The 15,591-nt window shown below is 27.3% G+C and overlaps 1 protein-coding gene across 1 annotated transcript; it reads right to left on the bottom strand.

The window, feature by feature from the left end:
- Nucleotides 1–1,655: 1,655 nt before the first annotated feature.
- LOC136075484 (uncharacterized) lies at nucleotides 1,656–3,940 on the bottom strand. The gene is made up of 3 exons (XM_065788826.1): nucleotides 3,626–3,940; nucleotides 3,387–3,501; nucleotides 1,656–2,879 (listed from the first exon to the last, which is right to left on the bottom strand). Exons 1-3 carry the CDS (start codon nucleotides 3,828–3,830, stop codon nucleotides 2,525–2,527), a joined length of 675 nt encoding a protein of 224 aa, XP_065644898.1. The 5' UTR covers nucleotides 3,831–3,940; the 3' UTR covers nucleotides 1,656–2,524.
- Nucleotides 3,941–15,591: the final 11,651 nt, after the last annotated feature.

The following is a 15,591-nucleotide window of genomic DNA, read 5'->3' as shown; positions in this document are numbered from 1 at the left end:
TTTTAATTGTTTTAAAGCAGTGAAAAAAACAACAACTTAAGCAACACTTAAGTGTTAATTAAGTTTTAGATTATCTAAAATCGATTAAAATTAATCTATAATTTTACCAGGATTTATTTTTTGCAATGTGATTTAGATTAATTATGCAGGACGTATTCAAATTATATGAAAACTATTCAAAAACCAATTATAAAATTTCAACATTTTAAAGAACAGAAAAAACACGCTGCTACGCGTGAAACCTGTGTGTACCTGTGAAAATTGTAGCCTAATCTAGTATTAGATTAGGCTACAATTTTCACAGGTCGGATTACTTTTTAGGCGCCCGAAAAACATACTGCAACACCGAAACACAAAAATAAGTGATCAATTTTGCAGGTCGTATCTTTAACATATTTTAAAGAACCTTTACATTTTGCATAATTAAACTATACTGCCAATATAATTATTATGAACACTAAGTAAAATACAACATTATAAACACCTCGAACAAAATTAGAAAATGCATATTATACAAGTGAAGCAATAATCGTTCTAAAAATACATAAAATATTCGAGTTAAGTCAAACAAAAAATTGCAAAAATGTATATACCGTTGATCTAAATATCACAAAATGTTGCAGTATTACCAGGAATTTGTTTATAACAAAAACAAATTAAATTCAAGTATATAATGTAAATAGAAATGTTTTTAAACTTAACAAGAAACACCAGTTATAGAATTATTCAAAAAAAGAGATATGTACATGAAGTAATAAGATAGCAAAAAATTGTACATAGCAGGCAACAAATTTGGATTGATACATGAATTTATATTATGATCACTTCCTGCTTTCAGGTTGTCTCTCCCTCTTGACGTAGCCTCGTTTCATTTGTTCTTTTGGCTCTTTCCGCTCGTTTGCCACCCCGATCTCGCGCCCCAGTTAACCATTTGCCTATAGCTATCTCTATATCTTTCACAGTTGCACTTGAAGTTAGCACATTTTGCTGAACAGCACCTAAAAAAGGTTATAGTTACTAAAACACTTGCTATTTCCTTGATATAAAATTACAAAAGAGAAAAAATCTAGGTCATAGACTTATCACCTCATATTATAGTGATGCAATATTATTATTTATTATTAAATAAAAAAATTCAACACAACAACACAAAACACTTGAAATAGTATCATTAATTAAATGTAGACTAATCTTATAGTAGTCTACAGTACTACTATGATGCAAATATATTTGCATCTTTAATTTTCATAACTAAGAAATTATTTGGGCTCAAAACCTATTTGGGCTATAAAAAATATTGTTACAATAATAAACAACAACAAATACAAAATACAATTTCATACGTACTGCACAATATATTGAAAAATTCAGTTCCCTTTATTCCTTTTTTATTGTTGGTTCCACTATAATAAAATTGGAGAGCTATGTTATCTGGCATAACTGCTTTCATCATCCTTGCTACTGCTTCAAAAACTTTCCGCCCTCCAAGACTGCTCAAATGAGAAACCTATTTCAAAGTTACTATGCATTTTAACATTTACTAAAATTTATAAATAAAAATTTATTTCATACTAGGTCTTTCTAATTAATTAAACAAAATTGTTTGATTGCATTGTAGAGTTATATTTATTAAAAGCATTTAATTGTACAAATTGTTTAACTAGATCTACTTTGGTAATAAAGTTTACAATTATTTCAAAAACACACAAATAGCGCTTCTTTCATAAAAACTGCTTAAATTATATAATGTAATTTAAATATAAACTGTTCTCTAACCAGAGCTTTAGAAATGTTGTAGTCTGTTTTGAGCTTATCGTTTAATTGCTGGAAGTCGTGGAGTTCTTTTATAGGAATAATGCCACGGGGAAGTTGTGACGCTTGGCTTACCACATTTTTTTGTTGCACTAAAGCATTTAAAATATTTCCATGAATAATTTGGGTGACTTTTATTTCCTGTACAGTTTTTAAAATTGCTTCGAGATAAGGTCTCAAATTCGAGCCTATAAAACAGAATAACTGAGCATTTTAAAAAATTGATTACTGCTGTTAACGCTACACACTACTAATTCTGATATAATTAAAAATTGTATAAGCAAACACTAAGGTGTTATCGTCAACAAAAATTGTAAACAAAATCAGTGTCATATACATAACAATTATGCAGTTACTGCAGAAGGAACTATTTGCATTAAATCTTGCTTCCCTTTGACAAAATTGATGAAAGTTGTGTGTGCAAAAATTTGTATGATAACAATAATTTATTAAGTTTATTTTGGCATGAACGTAATCATATACTATAAATAATATAAAATACGCTAACCTCCTGAATGAAAATTCATTGCTGATAATGACGAAGAGCTCGGCACATCAGTAAGCAAGGTGCACAGATCAGCTGTTTTACATTTATTTAATTGAATACATTATAAAATATGCAGAAATAAAATTAATAGATAATTTAGTAGATAATAAGACTACAACCAAGAAACTTAATTAAATTAGGCTTTACAATACATCTAATGTTATACTAACCTTGGATATTTTGGCCAATATCAGGAGCAACTTCAGCTACAGAAACAAGAGTTGTGTCATTAGCAGTCAATGGTGTATGCTGACTGGTTGAGCTAGTAGTAGGCGTACTGCAGATGGCTGGTGAAACGTGTCCAACAGAAAAACCAACAGGAGAATTTGTTGTACAAGGCGGACAACAAGGAGTGATTTGTAATGATTGAACAGATGTAGAACTGGAAGGATTATATTGAACATTAGAATTTATTCTTGGAGGTGGACTGGGAGGTTGCAGCAAATTTGACTTTTTTCTAGGATGTTCTTCATTGTCAGTATCAGAATCTGAAGAAATTCTCTTTGAAGTAATGAAACGCCTGAAAGTGTAAAAATATTATATATAGTCGAGAAATAGGCCATCTGGCTGGTATTAGTATTTAATTTTCAAACTGGTATTAGTCATCAAACTGGTATTAGTATTTAATTTTGTTTTTTGTTTGGGTAAGTTTTATATCCATTTTTAAACACTTGTGCGGTTTGGATGGCTTTTCATAGTGACATATAAATGCCATTATAAAAGAGTAGAAGCAATGTTTTACAACAGGATGGCATTAACATAAAGCAGGTTGTACTGGATTACATGTTACTAATAGCAGGATAACCTTACTTTACGTAAGGATAACCTGACCTGACTATAACTGAATATTAATTTAATAAAATGATTGAAATATGAGTTACATATTTTATGTACAAATGAGTTACATATATATATATATATATATATATACATTACAAATGAGTTACATTGTTTGAAAATTATCTATTAAATCGAAATTTAATTACGGATTGTATGTAATAATAAGGAAACAACAAGGTTTTCTTACCCATGTTTACTCCTCTTTGAGGTTTGTTTGCGCACTGGAGCATCTTGGTCAGTTGTGCCAATGTCTGATTGACTCAAGGCTTTTGTCACCTTTTCTTCAGCCCTTTCATAAGTTGCTAAAATATACAGCCAAAAATTGATATTAATTCATGCTCAACATTTTTTTTAATTTCATTGCATCATTTGTATCAAAAAAATTGTGTGAATATAAATTATGCCTACAAAAACATTATATTGTACCTGCTCTTCCCAGAACTCTAACAAAAAACTTTGGCCAAGTTACCAATGACTCACATTGATCACTAACAAGCTTTTTAATTGTATTTCTGCTTACTTTAGAAGGAAAGAAGCACTCTTCTTCCTCTTCTGAAACAAACCATGATACAGGGATAGTGGCTACACTATGATTACTTATAAATTCGACAATAGCAAACTTAAATGACATGTTGCTGCAAATAGAAATTAGGAAGTGAGGAAATGATACTATATTTAAATAATTGTCATTTCCTATATTTGAAATATAGTAATACTTAATGGATATAAATATTAAATACTAGATTTATTATAATAAATATAAATATAATAAATAAATATTTAATTAAATATGTTATAATAATTTCCATGGTTTAAATCCTATATCTGATTCCACAGTTAGAAAAATTAATACTATATCAGCAATGATATTACATTAAAATACATGTTATTTTTTAACTAATTTATATAATTTATTTAGGATTATTATAAATTTTGAGGATTTATATAATATTACGCCACTTAATTGAATTAAGGACGTTCTAAAATGTAATAAATTTTACAAAGAACTTTGCAAGAATAAAAAAACAGTGCCAGATTTTTTATATGCATTCAGCTATGTTAAAGAGCCATTAAAAACAAATTTTTTGGTCTACAAGAATTATTTATCATAAGAATTATTAGTCATATTGACTTTTAGAATTATTAGTCATATTGACTAAATTTATTCTTGATGCAACAAAGGCATAAGAACAAAGTTATCACCAAAAGGCATAATAACAAACTTTTTTCCAATCTTCTCAGACAGTACAAACTTTAGATCTGTGGATAAATGAGCAGCTAAAAATATTTCTAAATGAGTAAAATCTAATGGATAAATAAAAAATGGTTCCAAATGAATGAATTCGTTGTAAATAATGAATGTATCATTTTTTGATGTTTGCAGTATATTTCTGACAATTGATAGCTTCCCTAGAATTTCAAAGCAATTGTTGCCAACTGTTGATGAAATAAAAATATGATCTGTTTTCAAATGTTTATATTGTTGAAAACTTTCTTGAGAGAAGTTTTGTGGTACAGGACCAGTATAATGTTCTTTTGAAGGCATATTTTGTTGAATAGTGCTAGTATTTTCTGCATCCAAGAAAATACAGTCTTTTTCATAATAACGTCTCATTATTTGGATTCTGAGGCCTTCTCACCATTTTTTTTATTTGACCCAAAAAATTTTCAAAAGGAAATGATGATATTCTATCTAGTGCTCCAAAGTTTCTACAATCTTGTGGCAAATGAATGACAGAGTGTACATTATATATGAGCTGGTTTGTACCATATATAATTTCAAAATCGTTAACAAACAGGAGCAACAATTTCTCTGCATAGTCACAGTACTGCAAACTGTTTGCATATTCAGGTCGCAGTAAACATATCATTGCAACAGAAAATGTTAGAACGTTACGGTACATATTAATGGGAATAGCATCACGAAGAACAACTGCTCCCAAATATAACATAAATTGACGCAGCTCAGTTGCTTTCCACTGTTTGTATTCCATAATTGATCGTGGTCGCCTGGCAAATTCACGAGGCATGTGGCTCCTCAACATAATTAAGTTTGCAGATATATTCTGTAGTATCCTTGATGGCAACCTATAATGCAAATCCCCTTTCGTCCAGAGGCTAATAATTCTCCTAACTATGCCTAAACAAGTAAGGTGCATATAGTCAAGTGGAAATTTAGAAACTAAACCAATATTAAGTTCTAGCAATGGTGACCGTACATCGGGTAAATGGTGGTCCTCATCTTTTTGCTTAACAAAGTCAATATCGGTTCTAAGAGAAGCATGCAAATTTGGATAGATCATTTTATGGTCCAAGTAAGTGCCTTCCTCTGCACAACGCTCACATGCATTATAACCTCCATGCCCCTTAATACACTTTAAATATGATCGTGCTGGTGCATCACAAATAATTGCATTTACCCCAAATAAGATACACTTGATCTAAATATCTCACACCATTTTGAAATAAATGTTTCATTTCAATGATAAAATCATTTAAAAATGTATTGATACATAAAGGCTTTGATGATCCAGCATATAAGCCAATGATAAAAACATCTGCTTTTGGTAATTCAACAATACTGCCTAATATTGGCCATAATTGCATACGTGAGCTGCGAAATAGCGGCAAACCATCAATATTTATATTAAGAGACAATTTCTTGATTTCAAAATGAGTGACATTGATTTTTTTTCTTAAAGATGTGACTACTCCATTTTCAATACCAAAATGGTAATAGTCTCCGCCAGGAATCTTCTTAATCTGTGTACTTTTAGGTGTTTTTAACAGAGTTCTGGAATCCTTTGGTACTGATAAACCGGCTTGCCACAAAATATGAAGTAGTGATGTTACAGCTGCATGAGAAATGTTGAATGAAGTAGCCCAGTCACGTAAGCTACTGTTAATGTCAAATTCACTATATTCATATAAATCATTTTCACTCTCACTTGCCTCACTATCTGAGTCAGAGCTTTCATTTAAGTCACTTTCGTAATCATGTGGAATGCAGCAGTCACCATTTATTTGTAAATCAGGTATAGTATCCATGTATATTTCTTGATCGAATTTCTCAATAATAGTATTTGCAATTTCAGGCAATTGCATTTCCATAGTAGGCAATGTTGCTTGTTCTTGAAAATTGGCTGAATCTTTACTATTAGTTGTGTCGTTGAGATTCAACATTACCGAATCAAACGCTCTTTTAGCTTTCCTTTGTATAGTTCGAATACTGAACGCCATTGTGATATCTTATAAAATAAAATATTAAAGTTTTTTAATTTTCCCAAATCAATAATTTTCCCAAAAAAAATACATAAAATGCTTAAATTTAATAAATTTTTTTGATGCAATTAGATAGAATTTTTTTATCTGCGGTCATTATGCAATTATCAACATTCTATATAAGATGATGCATATTACGAACGCAGTAAAACCACTGATTTAGGATTGAAAAGGAAATTAGAAAAGAAATCTATCAGACAAAAAAATATTTAAAATAAATTTTTCGGTTTAAAATATAAAATTAAATAATATTCCCTAATTTTTCCCTGATTTCAAAGTTTTTTTTAAAAATGTCCTGAATTTTAGGTATTTCCTCTATCTTCTAAATTTTAAAAAAGATTCCCCTGAGTGCCCTGTAATACAGGGCACTCAGGGGAATCATAGAGGCTGTATGCAGCAATTTGCAGAAAAATGCAGCAAAGACTATAGCAGGCTGGAACTAGTTATTTGCAATTAACTGTACACTAAATACTCATAGTGTGTGCACAAAAATACGACTCGTATATCCAATGTCATAACAATTTTTAAACCAAAAACAAAATAAGTTAAATATAATTTATATCTATCTTGTATATTTATACTTTTTTATTTTAATGAACTCAAATACAAGCAACTTTAAAGTGAAGTTTAAATTTTGATATAAACAGCAACTGTCTTAAGGCCTAAATCTTTTATATTGGTTATTTTACTTAACAAATCTAAAATATATAGTCCAACAAATTCACAAATTTCTGATCCGTCATAACTGCCCATTGTTACATCAAAGGTGTCATGTATGTTTTTCTTTTTCCAAGTTTCCTTATTAAAATAAAGTAAGGTTTTTCTACAATGTTTTATTATACAGATTGTGTCCTCAGGAATAACTGTGTGGCTTTTTGCAAATTCAATTGTCTTATCTAAAATATCTGCAGTTATTGAGGGGTAAAAATCATTAATGTCAAATTGAATAAATGTACAGTTATTTTTATTTTTGATTATGAAGAACCAATTTATAACATCAGTGGTATTTTTCCACTGTTGCAAATTTAATTTATTTCTAAGAATATTATTAATTTTGTCCAATTTAATTTTGCTTACATGTCCAATCCACTTTTTGAGGGAACCAATAACCTACAACGAAGTTTTTTTTGAAAATTTGGTTTATAGTTTTTTAGTGTTTGGCTTGGGCAGGTTTTTTCGATTTGTTATCAAGGTTTATTTTTTTTAGTAATACTTTGCGCTTCTAAATTAATTGCAGCCTCCAAATTCTTAGGGGCTTTCTCATAAGAACTAGTAATATTGTCGCGTAAAATTTTTTCATAGTTTTCTGTTGTGAGTTGGTAAATGTTATTTGTTTTATCAGCAAAAACTAAAACATTACGGTTTGATTTAATTTTTTTAACATCTAACTTTAATTCTGTTTGAAATTCGTTTTTTATAGGGAGAAACTTTATTGGTTTAATTTAATGCAATAGGTAATTTTCAAAATTTTTCAAATAAGGTATAAAAGGTTGGGTATTTTTAGTTTTAAATCCATAATTACCATTATTTTGGTTATTATTAAATACAACATATGTGTTTGTTTTTGGTTTTAAGAAAAAATGGGCTTTCCAACGAATTCTTTTAATAAAATGCTCAACTTTTTCAATTAAAGAAATAGTATAACTTTTTTGATCTAGTAAAGGTATACTTTTCAACGAAATTATAAGTTTCCATATTTACACGGAATGTTAAAATACAATTAAGAGTGCTAAACAAATGTTAATAAGGAGCCTAATATATATTTAAACAATTTTAAAATGTATTCTACAAAATAGAGTGCTCAATGTTCTTAAAAGAACAGAGTAATATAGCAAAAATGTTTCCACTAACATAGGAAAAGTGTTTTTAAATTTGGTCGATAAGCATTTCCCGCCCTCTAATATTTACATAAAATTTTTAACCGAAATACAATTAAAATTAGCTACAGTTGCACAAAAAATATAGAAAGAATTATGAAAGGTCACAATAATGCTTTGTTAAACAAGAAGAAATCCTAAATGAATAAACTACAGAAAATTGTAGTTGTAAACAAAAAAACAATTGTCCAATGAGATGAAGTTGTTTATCAAAAAATGTGGTATATGGTATATAAATATGTTATTTCCTCTAAGAATGTACCTGATAAACAATATATTGGCATAACAGAGGGTGAATGAAAAAAACGTTTTGCCAATCACAAGCAATCTTTTAAAAATAAAAAGTATTCAAGAGACTCCTTGTTGTTCAAATATATATGGGAATTAAAAAATATTAAAAAAAAAAGCATAAGTAATTATTTCTAATGAATTCTTTTTATATTAGTGTCAGCAAATTTGAAAAATGTGTGAAATTTGCGACTTAATATAGTTTTTGGTATAAATTAAAGTTTTATTAATTTGATCATTCATTTTTGATGAGCCTTTATTGATGAAACATAGAGTTAAATGAAAAAAATTTTGTTAAGTGATTTTCTACTAATTTATAAGTGCTCTTATAAATTAGTAGAAAATATATATATATATATATATATATATATATATATATATATATATATATATATATATATATATATTTATATATATATATATATATATATATATATATATATATATATATATATATATATATATATATATATATATATATATATATATATATATATATATATTAACAGTTTAAAGTTGATACAATGTTAATATATTATGTTCAATTTTCAAAATGTAAATTTAAACCAATATAATAATTTATTAAATATAATTAGGAATAACAATTGAAAAAACAATATATTTTTATTAAGGCATAATAGATATCCTATATTACAACTATATAACTAACCCTTTGGTCAATATTTGCATTGAAGATTAATGCAGATGGCTTTTTTAGTATGTCATCAATGACTTTTTATACAAAGTTTTTGTATTTTATAAATGTTAACGCCCATGTTTCCACACTTGTATGATTTGAATAAGTTTCCGTGATGCTATTTTCTAATTTTATGAAACATTAAGAAAAAGTTGAAAGCAATTTTTTACAACCGGATGTTGTAAAAAATATCTTCAACATAAGGATTGGGCAATTTTATTGTGATGATACCATTATCATTTTTAAACCTGAACTTATTTATGTAAAATAGTGGAAAAAACCTACAGAATTTTGGGCTGAAAAATACTGTGCTTCAAAAAATTTAGTCTACTGTAACTTTTTCTCAATGCAACCTATGAGTACTCTAACATTATGAGATCTCTTGGACACAAGTGACCAGGAACAAGTAGTGATTCAAAACCGGAGTCCAAATCTCTGGTAACAGTTAATTATTGTCCCTGTTGTATGATTGTATTAAGGTTATAAAAGATTATATTTTAAGTGCAATTATTTTTTTTTAATTTTTCATAGATTTTAAAGGATGAAAGTATGGCCACAAAAGATGGATCAAATGAAAAAAACCTAGTTTGGGCAAAAAAATAAACTGAGCTGTTTAAATAATGACATTAATAATAATAACAATAATAATTATCATGATGATGATATTTTATGACTGCTATGAATATTTTTTAAAGAACAACTGCTTCTGTGTAATATCGCTAGAAAACTTATATTAGTCTAGACATCCCTTAAATTGATCAATTAAAAGATTGTCTAAGTATTCTGTGTAAAACATTTGCTTTTATTTAAAAAAATTTCGTTACACTAAATAGACAATCTTTTTTAGAATTTATATTATTTTTATGTACATTTCAAAGGCATTTATAAATTTAAAAAAATAATTAATTTAATTTTTTATTCTTTTTAATAATGCTAACTGCTAAGAGAGAATTTGTCTTTGATAATATATAAGTGGTATAAGTAATTTTGCAGCAAGTGGCTTTCAATTTAGTGGTATAAGTATCATAGTCACACATGGCCAACATATACGCTATACCATAAAACAAATGGCAATTACTTAGTGACACATGCGGCCCACACAAAATTTTTATTACTTTTATTATTGTTATTTTTTATAGTTCATTTATTTTGTATATCATAAGATTATAATAAAGACTTATATAACATTATATTTTAATAAAAACCACGTATTATTAAAATCCATATTTGTATTATCTTTTAAATCCTTACGAGCTGAAAATCTAACACATATATCACAGAAAGAATCGTTTACTTGGTTCCACATCAGAGTTCGATATCGCAATTTCAAATTCTCACTAAGCAGTTAGCATTATTTAAAAAAATGAGAAATTAAATAAATTATTCTTTCTAATTTATAAATGCCTTTTAAATGAACATAAAAATAATATAAATTCTAAAAAAGAAGTCTATTTAGTCTAAAAAAATTTTTTTTAAATAAAAAACAAATATTTTGCCAAATTTTTTTTATTTACATCTTTTTCAAGCAAAAAGCAAAGTTTGTCATTTTTTTGGACAAACAAATTTATAAAATCATCTATTAGGTATTACAAATAAAAAAAAGCTCATTAAATATGTAAAAGTGTCTCCTATAACTTCTATCCCCCATCCCCCAATTGTGGCACTAGCCACGGATCTAAAAATATCAATAAGATGCGCAGTTATTGCAAAACTCAAAATTGTATGAGTTAAACTTACTCTTAAAGATGTTTATATTAACGACATTAACATCATCGAAAGGCAACTGGTTCTATATGTTAACAACAAAAAAGTATTAAAAAAAGAATTGGTAGCTTTCAGACCACAGCCATTGATAGAGATGACGGATGAAAAAATAGAGCTATAACTGAGCAACACCCAATATTGAGCAATGAAATAAGTATCAGCAAAATAATGAAAGTCAATGTCCACTATCTGATAGTGAGAGTATAATATAGTAGTTTATAAATATATATATATATATATATATATATATATATATATATATATATATATATATATATATATATATATATATAAATACATATTTTGTGTGCCTGTATTTAAATAGCCTTGATTTTATTTTGTTATATTTTTGTTTTGGAGCTCGATATCTTTTTTTTTTCATTTTTTCATTTGTTTCATAAAACTTCATACAGGTTTAATGATTAAAATTTTTTTTTTTTTCTTAAAGCGTTCTATGATCATTGCCGCATCCTAGGCTATAACCTGTTTAACTCAAAAGAATAATGCAACCTGGTACTATATTATCATTAAAACTAGAAAACTGTTATAAATTTTACTTCTTAAAATTTATCAAGGCAAAAATTTTAATTAATTTTCAATAATAAAAATTGATAACTGAAAATACTCAATATTGGCTTAACATAATTTACAATATTGGCAACTATATTACGTAGCCAATGTGCATTTTAAAAACTATAGCAAATAATAAAGATTTTGCGTTTATAGGACGCAATCATATATAAAATGTAGACGTATTAAAAATAACATTGTGGCCTTTGGCAAGTTATAAAAAAATCAGACTGCTTTTATAAAGTGTTTGTGATTTAAAAAAGTAATTTTGAAAAAATGTTTGGTTGCCGAACATTCTTAAACATAAATAAAAAATATTTTCAAACTTTTTGTGTTCAAAAGTTGTTTTATACATAATCGTAATAGTGTTAGATATTTTATTTTCTACAATTTTGGTATGCTAATAAGTTCATTAAAGGTGGTACCAGGGTAAAAAACGGCTATAATAATAATAATGTACACTGTGACAATTGATGAAATCAATTGTGGAGCACAATAACAGAAGATGTTGTGCTATAAAAGCTATAAATGTTTTAAAAATAGCATTGTTTACTTTTCAATGTATATAAATATTATTTAGTATTTAATAAATAATTTTTGCAATAATCTGATTTATCAAGTTTATTTTTAAATTGGTCAATTGTTATTGATTCAACAATATGTGGTGGTAAACCATTCCAAGCATTTACGACTCTACACGAAAAGAAATTATATCTAGCATTACTTTTACAGTATGTCTTTGATACCTTTTGGTTATGACTACAAAAATTGTAAGGTTTTAATTGAACTTTAGATATTGAGTCGTTTATCCAATTTATTTCCTCATAACCGTTCTGTATTTTATATTGAAAAATAAGATCTCCTCTTAAACGACGTTCTTCTAGAGTTGTTAATTTCAATAACTGTAGTCTTTTTTCATATGGTATTTTTCTAAAAGCTGGTACCAGTTTTGCTGCCCTTCTCTGTACTTTTTCTAACTTTAAGATGTCTTGCTTCAGATAAGGACACCATACTTGGATTGCAAACTCAAGATGGGGTCTTACAAAAGTCGTATATAATTTTTTTGCCATATTTGAGTCAAAATATTTAAATGTTCGTTTAATAAGAGCAAGCATTTGATTTGATTTTCCGACAGCTTTATCAATATGACTGGTCCATTTTAAATTAGATTGCATCATTACTTCTAAATCTCGTTCTACTTTTGATGTTGCTAAGATATTATTCTGTTGAGTTTCAGCGTCGAACATTGAATAAGTTATACATGGATTTTTAAAGCCAATGTGCATAGTTTTACACTTTTCATAGTTAAATTTCATTAATTTTTAATAAAATTTCATAATATTATCAATATCTAGTTGTAATTTGTTTATGCGAATATCTTCATCTGATTTAAAAATATTTATAATTTTGCTATCATCTGCATATAATTTGATATTATTTTTTAATGTGTCTGGCAGATCGTTTATATAAATGAGAAATAGAAGAGGCCCGAGGACAAAACCTTGTGGAACTCCACTCTCGACTGTTAGCCATTTTGATACACAATCCCCTAAAATTACTCGTTGCTTTCTATTATGTAAATAGGCTTCTATCCAATTTAGAATTACTCCATAAATACCATATGATTTTAACTTTAACATCAGTCGCATATGAGGTACTTTATCAAAAGCTTTTGAGAAATCTGTATACAACATATCAACACACCAGCCATTCTCAATAGCATCAAATAAAATATCTTGTGTTTCTAGTAGATTAGTAGTACAGCTTTTGTTTTTTCGAAAACCATGTTGGTTATTATTTAATAAATTGTTTGTTAACATGTAATCCATTATTTTGTCACCTAAGATTGATTCAAGAATTTTGCATGGTATTGACGTTGATGAAATTGGTCTATAGTTTGCAGGATCATTTTTATCTCCATTCTTGTATAGTGGTGTTACATTTGCCATTTTCCATATGAGTGGAATTTGTTCTTCTTTTAAGGATGTTTTAAATAGTAACTCTAGAGGTTTGCAAAAACTATTTTGACATTTTTTTAACACATATGAACTTACACCATCTGCTCCTAATGCTTTATTGACATTTAGTTCACTTAGTTTAATTCGAACGACATCTTGAGTTATTACTGAGTCTATATCTAATTCTAAAATCTTGCTTGTTTTTACTGTAATGTTAGGAAAATTTGTCGGATCTTCTATAACAAATACTGAATGAAAGTTTTCATTGAGGATATTAGCAATATTATCACGATTTGTTTGTAAAGAACCAAATTTATCTGTTATTATATTAATGCCTAATTTTATTTTTCTGTTTGAATTAACATATGTATAAAATAGTTTTGGATTTTCTTTTGATGACTCAGCTATTTTTTTTTTTCATAATTTATTCTTTTTGATTTAACTAGATTTTTTATTGTTTTGTTGATATTGGACTTTTAGCTTGTCACATTTAAAACCATTAGATAATAATTTGTGCCATAAACTTGTTTTGTTTCTTATTGCTTTTTTTGCTTTTCTATCAATCCAAGGTTTGGGCTGTAATTTGTTATTGAAGTATATATTTTTTTTAGGAATGTATTTGTTGCATAATTCATTATAGATATTTAGGAATATTTCATAGCACTCATTAATACTATTTTTTCCAAAAAGACTTTCCCAATCATTTTCATTAATAGCTTTATTTATGACTGTGTAATTACCAAGTTTATAGTTAAATCCAGATTTCCCAAAATTTGACATTTCATTTTTAGTAGTGTTTTTTACAAAATATTTCCAGCTAAGTATTTGGTGTTCATTTCTAGTGTTGCCTAAAGTTGGGTTATGATGGATTTTATTTATATGTTCAGGTGTTTCTGTTAAAATTAAATCTAAGATATTACCATTAATTAAATTTGCATTATATGTAGGTGATATAACTGCTTGATGTAAGTAGTTGTCATTTATATATTCAACAAATTTGGTGGAGTATTTATCATATTTTTTTATGTTTTGAACATTTTTTTTTTCCATATTATATTTGGATAATTAAAATCTCCTGAAATAAGTAAACAAGAGTACCTATTATGATCAATTTTTCTTAGCCGCTTCTATTATTTTACAGATACAGTTATTAATTTCTTCAGATGCATCAGGTGGCCGATAAATACAACCAAGTAAAATTTGTTCATCTTTTATACTTAAAATACACCAAGTATGTTCAATGTTGTTGTTTTTAGTGAAACTATAATTGGGTGAGTAAACTAAAAAACTTTCTTTTACATAGATAGCAACACCACCTCCATGTGTTTTAACTGAACGACTATTTGATCTATTATTATGGATTATTTGATAACCATTTACATGTGTAACTGAGTTTTCATTAAACCAAGTTTCTGTGATCATATAGATATCAGGTTTAAAGGATGCAATATCCAATAGAAACAAGTCAAATTTATTGTTTAATGATGTAGCATTTGTGTATCTACAACTTAGACAATTATTATTTATATCTATACTATATTTTTTTTGAATTAATTACATCACGAGTCTGAGATTTTTAAACATATTTAGTCAATGTGTTAGTTGCAATGTTTTTTTTATTGAATTTGTTATTAGACAAAATTGGTTTGAATGAACTAATATTTAAACTCATTGATTGCTAATTTTGTGTACGTTTTAATTTCACTATTTTGTAATCTCTGATACCATAATATATCGACGATGCATTAGTAATTGAAGTATTTAGTTTTTTAGTTTGATTTCTTAGTTGATACATAAGGTACCTTTCTGCTTCAGTCATATCAACGTTAAAATAAATACCATTAAATTTGCCCTTGTTATTGTATGCATTTTTCAACATTAAATTTCTACAGGCTTTACTTTCTAATTCAAGAATTATTGGTGCTGATTTACCTTCTATTTTAGATCTTAAACGTG

The sequence above is a fragment of the Hydra vulgaris genome, chromosome 01 (genome assembly GCF_038396675.1).
Source record: "Hydra vulgaris chromosome 01, alternate assembly HydraT2T_AEP".
In the NCBI taxonomy this organism is placed as follows: Eukaryota; Metazoa; Cnidaria; class Hydrozoa; order Anthoathecata; family Hydridae; genus Hydra; species Hydra vulgaris.
Note: the sequence above shows the minus strand (reverse complement) of the source record. Positions and strands in the feature narration are given on the sequence as shown.